Source organism: Lynx canadensis, chromosome X (assembly GCF_007474595.2).
Source record: "Lynx canadensis isolate LIC74 chromosome X, mLynCan4.pri.v2, whole genome shotgun sequence".
Taxonomy (NCBI): Eukaryota; Metazoa; Chordata; class Mammalia; order Carnivora; family Felidae; genus Lynx; species Lynx canadensis.
Window position 1 is genome coordinate 45,426,575 of NC_044321.2, and position 17,025 is coordinate 45,443,599.

The following is a 17,025-nucleotide window of genomic DNA, read 5'->3' on the forward strand; positions in this document are numbered from 1 at the left end:
AGCAAAAAAAAAAAAAAAAAAAAAAAAAAATTACCAAGCAATTATGAAGTTCAGGGACACACACACACACACATACACACACACATAGGAAAATAAATCCAGGTAATTATAGTACATTTCTTGGCTCTTTAGCAACTACTTATTTACTAGAAATTGGTATATAAACATACTGGCCAGGGCACCTGGGTAGCTCAGTCGATTAAGCATCTGACTCTTGGTTTCTGCTCAGGTCATGATCTGGCAGTTTGTGAGTTCAAGCCCCATGTTGGCTCCGTGCTGACTGGGCGGAGCCTACTTGGGATTGTCTCTCTGCCCTTCCCCTGCTCATGCTCTCTCCCTCAAAATAAACTTTAAAAAATTTTAAAAATATGTAAACATATTGTAAAGAGTGAAGGGAGGGGATATAGGGATGTGTGTGTGGAGGGGGATAAAGTCCTCTCCTACTATAATGAGTTGTCGAGAGATAATGTCTCAAATTGCTAAGAAATAGTAGCAATATCATATTGTATGTCAACTATACTCCAATAAAAAAAAATAGTAGCATAAACATGTTGTATAGGAGCCTGGTGGTGCTGCAGTTAAAAATCCTTTCATTTACAAAGTAACACAAAACCAAACTGACAGCAGCTTAAACACTTATGGCTTTGCTCATTCATTTATTTATTTTTCAGGAAGTTAGTTTATTATTAACGTAAGTGTGGCACGGGTTCAGCTGCGCAGTGATGCCATCGGGGAGCCAGGCTCTGTTTCTTCCTTCATATGCTGTATCTTCATCCTCATGCTCATCTCCTCACAGTCACAAGATTGCTGTCACAGCTCCAGGCAGCACGACTGTAGTCAAGGTAGAGAGAAGAAGGAAAGGGACAGCGTCAGCAAAAGCCTCTTCAGAAGCCCCCTCTCCCCAGCAAACTTCTCATGGCCATAACTGGGACACATAACCATCTCCAGCTGCAAGGGAGGTTAAGAAAGTCTCTGGCTCTTCAGCCTCTGACTGGGAGATGACAAAGGAGAAGGGGGTTGGGAGTGGTAAATGCCAGAAGAAACAGCCAAAGACTGGTAAAAATCATTTAATGCAGTTGCCTCTATGAAGTGGGACTTGCAGTGGGAGAAAACCCAGATATTGCTGGGTTTTCTTATGAGCTCTTTAGCACCACTGTATTTTTTTTAAGTATATGCAAGTGTTACTTTGATGAAAAATTAAAATTTAGAAGTGTTATGGTTTCTGTGAAAGGAAAACATTAGGAAAAAAAATAGAAGCTGGCAGCAGTTTTCTGTCTCCAGAGGAAAGGACATCAATTCACCTTGGAAGCAAACTTAGCAGAACAAACTTGTTACTTAGACTAAGGTATCTCAGGAATCCACCCCCGATCTTAGAGAAAATTGTGCTATCACCATCAGCGGTAACATGGCTGGTGGAAACCAGTACAGCATTGTGCAGCAGTTACAGAGGTTGACTGCAGTTAGACAGTCCTGGTGCAATTTCCTGTCTGCCATTTATTAGCTCTGTGACCCTGGCAAGTGACACCTGGGAACCTCAATTTCCCTCTTCATGAAATGAAGGTAATTCAAGTGCCAGGTACAGAGTAAGCATTCAGCAAATGTTATCCACTCTGATTAAAATGTTAAATGTTCTGAGCAGTGACATAATTTGAGTGTACTTTAACAGCATTATGCTTCCACTGAGTTCATTTTTTATCTCAAACATGGGTTTGGACTGGACTGGCCCTGAAAATTACTTGCTCCTGAGAGATGTGTGTGCATATTTTGTTCACAGAAGATGCTCAGTTTGGACTACACCAAGAGATCTTCAGGCTTGGACTGCTGTTGACTCCTGTTGAAGGAAAGACTGTAAAAAGGAACTAGACTGGATTGTCGTTTCCACTATATATATTATTTAATGTTAAAAAACAATCCACCCTACATAATGTGCTGCTATTACAATTGCCTCATGTTGGCCTGGGAGTGGTGAACAGAACAGTGACCTTGTCTCTCTGATGTCAAGGTGAGAGCTAGAGATCTGAACTTCTGGTAGGGAGCATATGGCCAAAAACTATCTGGTTGTTGGATGATCGTCTTGCCCACACATGGTATCAGTGTTGGGGGCTAAGGAGAAGGACAGCCAGTATGTAGCCTCATTCAGAGGGGCATGGGTGGCATTCTCTCAGAGAGGTAATATCTGATCATCCATTTATAATTTTCCTTCCTGGCTTGGTAATTATCATCTGTTATCCCCAAGACTCCAGTAAAGCTCTATTAAGCACACACTCACAGAAGATATTGCATCCATTAAAGAAAAGGATGCTATGAAAAAAGGCACCTTTGGAGAATAAGAAAGAGTGCTCAGAAATTGAAAATGACTGCCAAAATAAAAAAGTAGGCTAGAAGATAAATTCAAGAAAATGTCCCAGACTGCAGAGTAAAAAAACAAAGACATGGAAAATATGACATAAAATGAAAAGACTAAGACGATCATCCAGAAGATCCAACACCCAACTGATATGAGGTCTAGAATGAGAGAACAGAAAAAATAGAGGAGAGAAAATTAACAAAGAAATAAAACAGTCATTTCTCAGAGGAGAGGAACACAAGTCTTCAGACTGAAAGAGCCCAGCCACCAGATGCCCAGCAAAACAGACAGGAGAAGAACACACTCCTGTGCTCATCACTGACATATTTCAAAACACATGAAGGGAGAAAAAAAAGTAAGCTTCCTGAAGTGCGGAAAACAGGTTGCCAAGAAAGGAATTTGAATCATATTAGCACCCGACATCTAATCAGCAACACTACACACTAAATGCAATACCTTCAACATTCAGAAGAAAAAATATTTTGATCATAGAATTCTAAAGCCAAGCTATCATCCAGATATGAAGGTAAAATAATGCCACATTTTCAGATATGCAAAGACCCCAAATTTTACCTTTCTTAAGAAGTTACTTGAGGATGTTCTCCACCAAAATGCATGGTGTCTCAGTCAGGATTCTTGGATGCCGGTAACAGAAACTGATTCTAGTTAACTTAAGCAGAAAAGGGATTTATTACAAGGTTATCAGGTATTTCACAGAAATCTGGGGACGCGGGCAGGAGAAGCCACAGCTAAAGCCACACTGTGGGAGCAGCCAGGTGAGAATGCTGCTACTGGTCCTGCTTATCCCCACAGCTGGAACCCTGGGATGTTGTCCTGCCACCACACGCCACCACACATAAACTCTGGCCATCCTCCTGTTCGTTCTCATTGATTTGTGGTCAACTTTGGCATTGTGTTGTTACTCATGCTCTTCAGTCCATGGTATTGTTTTCCTCAGTTTATCCAAGGCCCCTCTTTTGCTTTATTTCATTGTATTATCTTTTCCCTTTCAATTCCCATTCCCACTCCCATTCAACTGCCCACCTCAGTGTGCTACTCAAGTGTATTTCATGTATATACACTTCCAACCCATCTTCCATGTTTATTTTGGTATATGCATATCCATGAAAATAGTGTTTTACAGTTACATAAATGGTGTTATACTGTAAATCTCATTCACCTTTTCAGTCCACACTAGCCTTTGGAGATCTATCTGTACGACTCTAGTGAATTTAGCTCATTTCTTTTGATTGCTTTATATTTTGCATCCTATAAATATACCACAGTTTGCTTATCTGGTCCCATGGTGATGGACACCTGGATTGCTCCCAATTCTTCACCACCACAAACAATACTAGAACAAATAACCTCAACTGTATTTCCTTAAGGACCTGGAGAAGAATTTCCCAGGTATCTATTTCTCTGGAATATATATTCAGGAGTGCAGTTGCTATGTTGTACGGTCTACACCTACTGAACTCCGGGAAGTATTGCCAAATTAGTCTCTGGAATACCTGTTTCCGTTTATGCTCCCACCTACGATTTTCCTTTTCTCCTCACATCCTCATCAGCATCTGACAATACCTCACTGTCTACATGTTGCCATTCTTGTAGCAATTTCTATCTTAATTCTCATTTTTCTAATTATTAGCAGAGTTGAAAATGTCTTAATATATTCAAGTTTCCCCTTTTGTAAATTCAAGATTCTCTTTTTGTTAGTTACTCTTCCTATCTTTTGCCCATTTTCCTATTGGGTTTACTATCTTCTTTTTTTAGTTACTAATCTTTTGCCAGTTTTACACCTTGCAAATATATTCCCCTAATCTATCATCCATCTGTTAATTTTGCATATTCCCCTCTCCCCTGTACTTTTGGCCCTAGATTCAAGGCCATGAACAGAGTATTCAGCCCTTGCTGCCTGGTGGGCAGGGAAAGGAAGTTTCTGACCTCCTTCAGTTTCCATGGTAGGAAGTGAAGCCCTGCCTCCCACCAAGACTCACAGGAGGGGAGTAATCTCCCAAACAGAATGAGGATTTAGATGCTAGGCAGCCACTAGAGTTCACTCTTTTGGTTGTCCAACATCCATATGTACCCTTCTTCCCATACTTACTTACAAAAACGCTTCCCTCTTAGTACCTTATGTAACGAAAAATGTACTCATTCCTTCTCTAAAGGAAGACCGCAGAAAGTGTAAGTTTGAATGCTTTCAGGTGCAAGCAATATAAAACTCGACTCAAGCTGGCTTAAATAATAAATGTAATTTATTGAGTCACTTAACTGATATGTCTGTAGGCAGGGCAGACTTTAGGCACGGTATGATCAGCAATATGGTTCCATTTCTCTGTGCTTCTTTTGCCTCCTCCATTTGTCAGCTCCATCCTCAGGTACGCCTTCTGCATGTTCACAAGATGGCCAACAGCAGCAACCAGGCTACGTGCTTCTTTGTTCATATCCAAGGGAAGACAGGCCACCTCTTCCCTCAAAAACTGAACAAAAGTCCTAAACTTCAGTGTGACTGGATCATCTCTGAACCAATCATCACTGTGGGAATGGGGCATGATTACTCAGATTGGTTTCTACCAATAAAGGCCTATACCTAGAGCTGGCAGTGGGTTCAATCCCACTCAAAATTGTATAGTTGTTATACAATGGGGGAGGAGAGGAATGGATATTGGAAAACAACCACAAAGTCCACTACAAAGGAGTAAACTAAGAAAGAGGAAGATATGGGGTCCAGGAAAGATTGGGTCCAGCCCAGAAGAGTAATGAAGGGACGTCCCAGGATGACAGTTGCGCTGCAGGCCTACAGAGCAATCAGTCCAAATTGGAGCAGGAAGACGGAGGGCTCCCAGGAGGAAGGTATCTGGGAAAAAAGGGGATTCAAATGATTTTATACTTTCCTTGAGAATTTGGAACAATTTAAGAAGGAGATAAAGTCAGACAATGCAAGGAAAAAAGAAAGGCAATTAGAAACTCCAGGAAAAAAAAACTGCATGAGAAAAGAAATGTAATCCTAGTACACTAATTGGAGCTTCAGGGAACAACATTTACATAATTATAATAACATAAACACTTTATTGACTTTAAACTTTTAGAGTGACCTGTCAGCTAAGTATGGATGACTTAATTATGGTTATAGAGCAGAATGTAAATGTTATTAATCTCATTAACATAAAAGTAAAAGTATAAATGACAGAAGCTGAGAGACTGAAAGCAGCATAAGTCTATTATTTAAAGGTACGAAGGTAAGGATTAGAGAATATATAATTAACAATAGAGCTATATTGGGGGCATGGGAGGAGGGTAGTTGGCTGATTTAAATAGCAGGAAGTCAACAGATAATGCCTAAAAGTGATAAATAAGTTGATAAATAGAAAAACCTGTATATTATTTAGAGATATTAAGATAATTACCAGAAAAATTAAAAACAAACAGTTGTAAGTAGACTAGTAGATTTCCAGGTCAAGATGGCAGACTTACCATGTGTTTATCTCCACTCCCACCTGAGACCTTGCTAAAATGATAGTAAAGGAATTTTTTAAAAAGGTATAAAAACACAATGAGGAAGATAATGAGAGCAGGTCCATCAGCAAAAGAGAGATTTCAACACATTTCTGGAAGATAGAAAGTAATGGAGGAATGGCAACTGATGGAGCATGGTGGAGGAAGCCAAAGCCTGGAGTATGCATGGAGATGATGCCACCGAGGAAGGAGTTGATCTTTCTCTGCAGAAGCCTGGAGTCTTGGGTCTTAACAATGTCAGGTATGATGTAAAGTGTGAGTGAGATGTTGGGTTGAAAACAGGGAGATTAATTGGAAGCCTGTATATCGAACCGTTAACCCGCCCCCTTATGTACAATTCACAGCAGCCAGGTGTCTACCCATTAGGCAAAACCCAGAGGGTTCTTAACTAAGAAAACTGAACAACCTCAGAGAAAAGATCTTCACATTCTAGCATTCGAGGATTCTGTAGCATAGCAGTCAGTTCTCTTCTAATCATCCTAAAGGAAAGCCATCGGTCACCTAGCACTGTCCCCCCATACACAGAGCTCCCAATCAGATATTTGTTGCTACATTCTTAAATATGAGTATACAACCATGGATTACCAGGCATTTGAGAAATGACTGCAAATTAAAAGAGACCAAAATAAGCAAACAGGGTAAAACGAATCCCAAAGGAAACATATTTTTTGAAAGGAAAATAATAGAAAATACCTCTATTATACCCAGAGAGATTCAAGATACTAGTACATCCATTAAACAAAAATTGGATGCTGTAAGAAAGGAAAAGGAACATGAATGGATGTTTGGAGAGTTTAAAATGTGATTGCCAAAATGAAAAGAAATTCAATAGAAGAGTTGGAAGATAAAGTTAAATCTCCCAAAAAGTAAACGAAAACAAAAGAGAGGGGGAGAGCTAGGGAGGGAGGGAAAATGAGATTGAGGGAGAGACCAGATTGAAAACTACAAAAGATCAATTCAGGAGTTGTTCCAGGAGAGAACAAAGAAAATGGAAGAGAGGAACTATATTAAATAAATAAAAGAATTTCCTAAAGAACTTCACAATGAAGGGACCTAACCAGTGACCAGCACAATGAATGACAAATACCCAAACTTAAACACATAATTATAAAATCTCAAAACACCAAGAATATAATTTTTTTAAAGTACTGTTTAAAGTTTGGGGTGGGGGAGGTAGATGAAGTACTTTTCCCTATTCCTCTCCCCAAGTACAGCTAAAATCCTGGGGCACTGTATATAAACATAATAAGACTCAGAAAGGTGAAGAGAAGAAGGCAAACAGGCTGGAGACCTTGGCAGCAGAGAAGTGACATGGTGGTGAGTTCCTTCGGTTTGCTTTTTTACTCGCACACTCCAGACTTGGTGCTGGAGAAGGTGGCAGTTAGATAATAACCACTTCACTCCAGCCAAATACCACAGAAAAAACTGTGCAAATGCCAAGTGGGGAGCTTAGACTTGTACCCTTACTGGCTGAGAAGTCACCCCTTCCCCTTCCTGCTGGGGTGCTCTCAGAGAAGGTTGAGTAGGGAGCTGGAACTCCTATATCCTCACCCAAAGAGTAATGAGGATACCCTCCTTCTGGCTTGCCAGCAGGAGGGGATCCTAGACTTCCACACCCACCTGGTAGTAATGAGGCACTGCCCCCTCTCTCACTGCTGGAACAGTGTCTGAGGAGGGAAGCTGAAAAAGAATGCCCAGGTTTCAACATAAAATTATTCATCATACCAAGTACCAAGAAAATCTCAACTTAAATGAGAAAAGACACTTGGTAGACTCCAACACTGATATAAGATGTTAAAAATGATCTGACAAGGGTTTTTAAGGAGCCATCATAAAAATGCCTCAATGTACAATTAGGAACATGCTTAAAACAAATGAATAGAAACTGTCAGTAAAGAAACAGAAGATAAAAAGAAGACCAAATGGAAATTTTAGAAGTGAAAAATACAATAACCAAAACAAAAACCTCAATGGATAGGCTAACATCAAAATGGAGAGAACATGGTAAAGAATCAGTGAACTTGGATACAGAATAGAAATTACCCAATCTGAAAAACAGAAAAGACTGGAAAAAATAGTGAACAGAACCTTAGGCACCTGTGAAACTGTAACAAGAGATCTAACATTTGTGTCATTGAGATCCTTGAAGGAGAAAGAAAAAAAAGAAGATATGGGGAAAGTTACTATAAAGCAATGAGATTCAGACTGATATCAGACTTTTTGTCATCAAAATTGGATGCTAGAAGGAAGTGGAGTAATGCCTTCAAAGTTCTGTGGGAAAATGATGTTGAACCTCAAACTCTATAGCCAAGTATAAGGATGGAATAAAGCTATTTTCAGACATGCAAAGACTCAGGAGGTCTAACTCTACAAACTTTTCTGAGAAAGTTACTTGAGGATGTGCTCCATCAAAACAATGGAAAACAAACAAAACAAAAAACCCCTGGGAGCCAGCAAATGGTGGATTTAACCAAGGAAAGCAGTGAAGGAAGGTCTTGAAATGACAGCCATGCATCAGGCCTTAGAGAGCAACTAGTCCAGATCTGAGAAAGAGTATAGAGGGTTCCAGGAAGAAGTTCCCTTAGAAGAAGATTTAAAAAAAAAAAAAGTAGGCTTGATGGAATACTTAATGTAAGAGAGATTTTGAGAACAAAAAATATGGAATACATGATAAAATAGTGAAAGATAAAGAGTATTAGAAATGTGAGGGAGAAATGAAAAACTACAAGGAAAAACTGAAAAGTACATTAAATGGCTTCCTCAATGAACAATACTTACAGTCACATTAATATAATTGCTTATTGCTTTTCAACTTTTCAAATCAAACTATCAAACTATTGGCAACACACATACAAAAAAACTTAAATCGTGATTACAGAATTCAATGTTATCAACTTTGACAATAATAAAAGACCAGATGGCAGAAGTTGGGGAGGTTGACAGTGGAGAAGGGGAAAAAAAAGAAAAGATATTCTCATCTAACAAAGTTCTGGTCAAGAAATATTGTCTCTAATTCACAGACAAGGAAAGAAAGGTGCTACTTAAATTCTGAAAAGTATCTTGTACAGAAACTCAATTCTATTAGAAGCAGAGAAGATGAGAGTTGAACTTGGTGTTAAGTGATCTAAATCCTCATTTGTCATACATAGCAGGACAGCAATGGGTTAATGTCTGAAACTGATGAGAGACAAATGTTCACATAGCTCACATAACATTTAGATATGGAGGTAACAATCAGAAGAAATAACTAGAAGTGGCTGCTAATAACTAAAAGTGGTCGAGTGGGAGTGGGGCTGTAGACTCTCACTTTTCAGTGTCCTTTTGTACTGATTTAAGTTTATTGACTTGTCTTCTAAATATGCACACATTACTTCTATTTTAAGATGAACGCATTAAAATTAATTTTGAAAAACACAGAAAAAGGACACTCCTGTCCACCACTTATGCCCTCCCTCCAAATTCCCTTGTCGCTGCAGACCTAATGGCAGAATACAAAACACTTTGACAGTCTCCCTTCCTGCCTCTCCCTTAGATACAGCTCTGCTGCAGCCAAACTGGGATATTTGTTAGCCTGAAGTTGCCATATTTACACCCACCTCCTTGCTTGTTTTCACGTCTCCCAGGCCTGAAAAGCCCTCACTCATCTCCACCAGTTGGAATCCTATTTTTCAAGGCTCAGCTCAAATTTCTCCTCCAAAAAGTCTTCCTTAGTCCCCTGGGAGAACTCTTTTCCTCTCTCCTCAGGGACTCTCGAGTCTTCATTCATGCCTCTAATTATGACACTTACATGTTCTTTCAAGTATATTGCTTGGGTCAGTGTTTCATGCTTACAACCATCTTTCACGCCAGCTACCAGAGTGATCTTCCTAAAATACCCATCTGACTTACTCTCCTGCTTCAAACCCTTCCACAGCCTCCCACTGCCAATAGGGTCAAAGCTGAGCTCAAATGCCTGGCTTCCACAACTTCCACTACATGGGACAATGCCCACTCCCCCCAAAGTTCATGCACTTCCACACTTTTCATGTAGCTTTGCTTAGGCAGCTCCTTTGCTTGGAATGTTCCATATCCCCTTTCTACATGGTAAACACCAACTCTTCCTTCAAGATTCCGTTCAAGTGCCCCCTTCTCTATAAAAGCTTTCCTGAGTACTCCCTCCATCCTGCCCCACCCCACATAGGAATGGTCCTATATTCTCTCCCTGCCTCATCTAGACTTCTGCTACATAATCTCTCGCTCTTGGTGCTTGCTTACTCATCTGAGTCCCTGATTAAACTGCAAATTCCTAGAATTGAGGGAGTATAGCTTATCCTCAGAACCTAGCACAGGGCCTGACATGATGCAAGAACTCAGTGTATGCCTGCTGGCCACATGGGTGCAAGTGATGACTGAGTGGATCCAGGAAAGAACAAATGAGCAAACAAATGAGTGAATGCTTATACTGAAGCCTGGGTGAATAAGTGAATGAATGAGTTATGCACGAATAGGTGAACAAAGGAATGATGAGTGGATGAACGAGAAAAAGAAGCCAATAAGTAAATGAATGAGAAGTGCCTGTGCCAGTGAGGTTATGCGACAGAGTGAATTCCCACCTGTGTCTTGTTTCAAACCCACTTGGGGAAGGCCCTCGTGCCCTGCTCTCCACCCATCTACAGTGCACACCACAATGTTCACTTCTTTCAGATTACAAGAACACACACACTCAGGTTAGTGATGGAGATTTATTGAAGCATTCACAGGGAAATAAGGAAGACAAGAACAGCTACACAGGCAGCCTCATGGAGGAACAGAAACTCGAAAATGGTTCATGATCCAAAGCAGCTCTAGAGCCTGGCTTATCTCATCACCCCCTCAGCTGCAGGCATCTGTTGCTCCCTTCTCTAGTGCTTCCCAAAATGGTGACTCAACTTCTTTCTGGCTGTATTTATACTCCTCCTACTGCTACTGACTACCTTTTATCTTTCTTTCTTTCTTTTCCCTCTGCTCCCCTCCTCTCTAGCCCTTGGCCTTTGGGGGCCTCACAGCTTCTGGGCCTCCTGGCTCCCACAGCTTCCTGGCTTCTGGGGCTTCAGTTCTAATGAATCCAGGGCTTCTCTGTGTTGTAGCTTCTGTTTGCCTTATAAATCCTGCAGCCTCTTCGATTCCTGCTGCCTGGCTACCTTGTGGCTCTTACAGTCTCATCACTTCTGCTACCTCGTGGATCTTGTCCGTTTGAACCTTCTGCTGCTTCATGGATCTCAGATTCAGGGTTCTGCCTCATGGTTTCTGTTCCTCGTGGCTCCTGCTACATTGTGGCTCCTATTGCTTCATGGCTTCTTTGTCCTTTTGGCCCATTGTTGTCTTGCTGCTTCATGGCTTCTGCTACCTTGCGGCCCCATGTTCTCATGATAATAAACATCTATGGTCCCTGCAGCTTTCTCCTTGCTTTTGCTGTTTCGCTTCTGGCACCCCTCATCCACCACCACTTCTGTCTCACTAAATTCTAATTAATTGTTCACTTCTGAATGCCTCACATCTAGCCTCCCTGGAGGCCATTTAATACAGGCCATCCCTACGAGGTGGAGTTCTTACATCAGTCCACCTCATAGGCTGCGACCTAGAGACTGGCTGTCCTCAAGTCAGATACTATCCCAAACTAAACATCTGTGGCCAGGATTGTGAGGTCACATGGTACAGAGCATGGCAACTCATGCTTAAGAAACCCCTTAGAAGGGACTGTGGGCATGGCAGGTTTGCTGAGGGTTTCCAGAAGGGGGCAGTGTAATTGGCAAGCTTCTTGTTTGGCCTGTCCAGTACACTGACCTTCAAGGCCAACCTAAGTCCCGCCTTCTCCCTGGCCACCTCTGCTTGTCCTGATCTGTGATGGGAGAGATCAAGGCTCTAGGAGTGATGTGGAAAAGGAACTTAGGTTCCAGTTCTGGCTCTGACACTTTCTAGTAATGGGGCCTTGGGCAAGCTCCTTCCCCTCCCAGGGCCTCAGGAGGGAGTTGGACAAAGTCTGTAAGTTCCCTTACAGGTCTGACATCTAGGCATCTCACTTTAGGTTATGGTCTAAGGGATGGGAGTCTTACCTGGGGAAGCCCTCAAAAACATCTCTTGAGGTAGGAAAGAGGGAGTCAGAGTCCTGGCTTGGAAGAGCCTCACTGCATACAGGAGGTGCTTAGCCAAGATTTATTGAACTGGATGAATGAATCAATGGCTGGGAGGCTGGGCGGGGGGGGGGGGGGGGGGGGGAACCACACAGCACACAGAATGTTTAACTAACTTAGGGGAGGAGTTCCAGTTGCTGAGGCTGGAAGGAGATTCTGACTTAGATGGATGAGGAAAGAGGAGAATGACTGGGATAGGGTAGGAATGTGGGCTACTGATGGACATTCATTTATCCTCTCAGTCACTCTCCACATCCAATAATCAGTCACGAAGTCCAGCTCATCACCTTCCCTTTACAGCTCACTTTTGTTGCCTCCAACCCATTCTCACTACTGTTGCCCTTGAGTAGTCCTCCTAGTCTTCTCAATAGTTTCCTAACTGATCTCCCTGTCTCCATTCTCTCCCTCACAAGTGCATTCATTCACGCACTCACTCACTCAAAAACTATTTATTGGGTGCCTGTTTTGGGTTAGGCACTGTGCTTTTTGCTGGGGATATACTAGTAGCAAGATAACCCCAGGCCCATCCTTGTGGTGCTTTTAGCTTATTCAGAGACAAAACAAGCCAATACAGTGAGTAGTTGAGCAACAGGGAAACCACAGGTCTGGCAGCATACAGCATGCACATCTATCCTAAACCATTTCCATACTGGCTGACCAGAAAAAGGTTTATTAAGTTCTCATCGGACACACAGTCTCCTAAAACCATTCCGTGGCTCCCACACTGCCTACAGCTAGTTCCCAAACCTGGCTGCACCCTACAGTCACATGCTGACTTTTCTAAGCACTCAAGATCCTGAGGCCCCATCCATTACAGAAATTGAACGTTTAGAGGCTGGGGCCTGGGATGCTCCATGCGTCTCTGGTGCACAGCCAGTTTGGGAACCACACTGTCCCAAGGAAGTAAATCTGAACTTTGTCACCAGGCTCTTACTCCCCTCTTCAAATCTCTGGCTCTCGAATACATCTCCAGCTTCACTTCCTGCTGTTCTTCCCCACCTCAGTAAAACTTGTTTCAGGATTTTGGAACTGTTTTGCCATTTCTTGCCTTCAGGTCTTTGTGCATACTGTCTCCACAACCTGGAAATTCCCTCTACTTCAACTGGATGGTTCCTACCAGTCTCTCGAGACTCAGCTCAGGTGTCACCTCCTAGACTAGAGGATGCCTTCCTGGAACCTCTACATTTAAGCTAGATACTCCTCATTTTTCAATGCTCCCGTCAAGAGTGCTATCACACTGTATGGTTAAAGGCTGTTCTATGAATTGCCTCCCCCAACTAGTGAGCTCCTCAAAGGCGGGGTAAAGATTGAACTCCTGTTTGTGTCCCTGGTGCACAACACGAGATTCCTAGAGTGAAGTGCCCAGTTAAAGGTAAACACTGCCATGGAGTTTTCTTAAACTCCCTAGACCAAGGCTACTGGGTCCAGAGTATAAGGGAGTCAGCCTAGTGCCGTCCAACTAGCCCTAGAGATCCTATTTGGACATAGCCTACTCTTGGCAACACTGTGGTGTTGGCTCTCATCTGAGTACAGCCTTCACTCAGCACATGTTGCCCTGTGATGATAGGAGGCAGTGTGGCACAGTGGGCAAGCACTGGGCAAGCACAGCGATCCTCCTGGTTAAGTCTAGGCTCTGCCAACGAACCACTGGGCTCTAGGACAAGGCCTCTCACCTCTCTGATCCCCAGGACCTAAGTCCTTTGTCACATTTGTGTTCCTGTGGGCCAGGGCTTCAGCCCAAGGCATGTCATCTAATCCTTTCCACCCTGTGAGGTAAGGATTATTATCCATATTATTATCCACACCTACTGAATTAGACTTTCAGAGGCGGGACCAGAGCAAGGAGCTCCACATCCTTTTGGACGTGGAGGTGCAGCAGGGAACAGCTGCTTTTTATTATAAGCCCTTCTGTACTATTTCACCTTCTAATCAGTGTATATATTGCTTTGATTTTTAAAAAGGAAAAAGAAAAAGCTTCACAAGTGATTCTGGTGCACAGCCAAGGTTGATAACCATCCTCGCAGCGGAGAAAGCACAAGACTGAATCGGAGGGCCTGAGTTCAAACCCTGTTATCTGGTAGCTTGGTCATTAACCTTCCTGGGCCTCAGTATCCTCAACTGTAAAGTGAGGAGAATAGTAACTGCTACCTTGAAAGGCCTGTGATAATCTAAGTGCCAGCCAAATTGCTTCAAATGTATTTCACTTCATCTTGCCTACACTGCTGCAAAGTAGGCACATATGACCTCCTTTCCTATGCGAGGAAACTGAGATTCAGGGAGGTGAAGTAACGAGCTAAAGTTTCTACAGCTAGGATTTGAACCAGGGTGACTCCCAGACTGTGCTCTTTCAGATATGCCAGCATTTCCCAAACTATAGCACACGTACCACTGGTGGTATGTGACTTCTTTGGTTGAACACAAATTTGAGTTATGCCTTTTAATATGTATTAGAAAAATACATAATTAGCATATCAAACCCGTGGTTTCACGGATATCACTACCTAGGATGAAACTGAAGTAGGTAACAACATTATACCTAAGACAACCTCAGGAAAATATTGAGTAAATAGTACAGGAGGGCAATTTGGAAGTATCTATTTAAAACAAAAATATAAATAGCCTATGACTCTGCAGTTCAACCTAGGAAGCAACCCTAGGTAAACTCATACACACACGCGCACACACACACACGTGTTGTTCCTGTGTAGTATTCCGTAATAGCAAAAAGAGAAAACAGTCTTAACTATCTATCACAAAAGAAATGGGAAGATGTGATAGAGTCCTATAATGGCAGTCTATATAGCCATTACAAAGGATGAACTGAATCTACATTTTGTAAAAACATGCATAGATCTCAAAAACATTGTTAAATTGAAGAAAGCAAATTGTAGAACGACTCAATATGCCATTTATATTAAATACACAACAGTATTTTCAATGAATTATATACGTAAAAGTCTTAAAAACAGTCTAGATGGATGTACAACACACACGATAGCAGTTTAGAGGGGGATGGGGAATGGTAGTCAAATGAGGCTACCTTTATTTATAAATCTAAGGTCTTAGAGAATGGATTCATGCATTACTTGAGTAATCAGAACTTTTAAAAAACAAAAATGCAGTATACAATCAGAACAAGGTGATGGTCTGACAGTGTACATGAACGAGCAAAGGCTGACCTCATGGCAGCAGGCTCTGCTGCCTCTGCACGGTCCCTACAGCTGACACAGTTAGTTCCCAAAAGGAACTTCACACACATTCGGCCGGGATGTGGCCCAGGCTACCTCTCCCCGACTTCCTCACAACCCAGGTTGGGGCCCAGGCACCTGGTTACCACACGATTGAAGCTATAGGCTTCCTTAGGCCCTTCACTTACCAGATAAACCCCACTGGTGCCCTGGAACTTTCTCAAAAAGCTAGGCATCCAGTATCTTCCAGATTTGGAGGCTCTTTCTGTCCCTAACAATTGGGATCAGAGCCCACAGGGGTCTAGGTATGAGAAGGCTTGTATTCTGAGGGGTCGGCACCTAGTGGGCTCCAAGCAGGGATAAGGCCCCCAGTGAGGAGCTTGACATCATTAAATCCTATGAGGTAGGTAATATTGTTAGCCCCATTTTACAGATGAGGAAACTGAGGCACAGAAAGGTCAAATGACTTGCTCAACATCAGATTAGTGACTTAAAAAAAAGGACGAGAACCCAAAACTGTCTGTCCCCAGAGCCCAGGCTCTGCTCCTAGTGCCCAAGCAAATCCTACCAATTTGTCAAGGTTCAGCTCAAATGTGACCTTCTCCAGGAAGCCTGGAGGTGATCATCCTCTTCTCAAAGTACATATACATAGAATTCAGCTGACCATGGGAAATCATGAACCTACTGCATCTCCTCAGTAGGAGGGTAGAGATGTCTGATTCAGCTCTGTATTTCTAGAATAGAGCCTGACAAATAAAGAGTGCTCGATATATGTCTGATAAACACACAAATGAATGAACACACGAATCAGTGAAATGAGGGCAGTTTCACATGACTGACTCCTATGAGGTCCTGAATACCTTTGCCCAGCTCTGGGGTGCTGTCATACTAAGCTCTCTTAGAATCAAGTTCAGCCTAGGCTCCTTCTAAAATGAATCTCCGATATCTTTATTATTGTGCTAACATACCCACATGCACACACGCAGACACATATATACACACATACATACCCACACACAAGCAAGATGCAAGAGGCCCAAGGGACCTATGGTTATGGGTGATGGGAGGGGGGTCTGGGGAGGGGAAGGCGGGGGTAGGGAAGAAAGAATGGACAGATGGCCCTGTTCGGCTCAGTTCAGCTCAGCACCTCCTTCCAAAGGCCAGGATGCTCCCTGTAGCTCAGGAATTTTTGCTCCAGACCTAACATCACCTCTGTTCCTCTTCATGCTTGACAGCAGTGCCTAAATCCCATGACTATACCAAACAGGGACAGGAGGTAGGGGAAGGTTGGGAGCCAAGTATTGAGAGATTGGGAGAGGGGCAGCTTAGGGATCCAGACAGGGCAGGAGGGCAGAACTACTGCTACTGCTCATTGGGGTTGGGGTTGGCATCTGGGTACTTGGTGAGGTCGAAGGTCAGGACTTTGCTGATCACACAGTCCCCTTGCTGAAGGAGGAGGGAGAAAAAGAAAAATGAAATTGTAAGGAGAGAATTAAGGGAGGGAGGGGGTCTAGCGCCCCAGGACTGGGGGCCTCAAACCCTCCTCCCTACATACCTGCCCAAAGCCCAAGCAATGGTTCTCTCTGGGTGTGAGAGGATGTGCTCGGTCCCATGTGCCTTCTCTCCCTGCCTACCTCTGCATTCTCCTCCTTTTCTCTGCTGTCTGGCTGCCTCTGCCTGGCCGTTCCACTTGTCCCCAGACGCAGTGGCCCTGCCCAGCTGGGCTGGCTAAGCCTCAAGGGCAGGGCTCCAACAAGCCCAGATGGTTGTTCAGGACCTGAGTCCCTATGCTCCCCCACCCCCATGGCCCTCCACTACA

The 17,025-nt window shown here is 42.9% G+C and overlaps 1 protein-coding gene across 6 annotated transcripts in view; it reads right to left on the reverse strand.

The window, feature by feature from the left end:
• Positions 1-639: 639 nt before the first annotated feature.
• Positions 640-17,025, reverse strand: part of SMC1A (structural maintenance of chromosomes 1A) — a 47,329-nt gene continuing 30,943 nt past the window's right edge. For 3 of the 6 annotated variants that reach the window (XR_003966792.2, XR_003966790.2, XR_003966791.1), the window contains 2 exons: positions 2,921-4,833; positions 640-831 (listed from right to left, as the gene is read on the reverse strand). Coding sequence is in view for 3 of the 6 variants with exons in the window: in XM_030306250.2 (XP_030162110.1) it covers positions 16,569-16,652 (84 nt within the window). In the remaining 3 variants the exon portion in view is untranslated. Of the gene's footprint in view, positions 832-2,920; positions 5,211-10,571; positions 16,653-17,025 lie in introns of those variants that run through there. The other 3 variants (XM_030306251.2, XM_030306252.2, XM_030306250.2) reach the window with 3 other exon arrangements.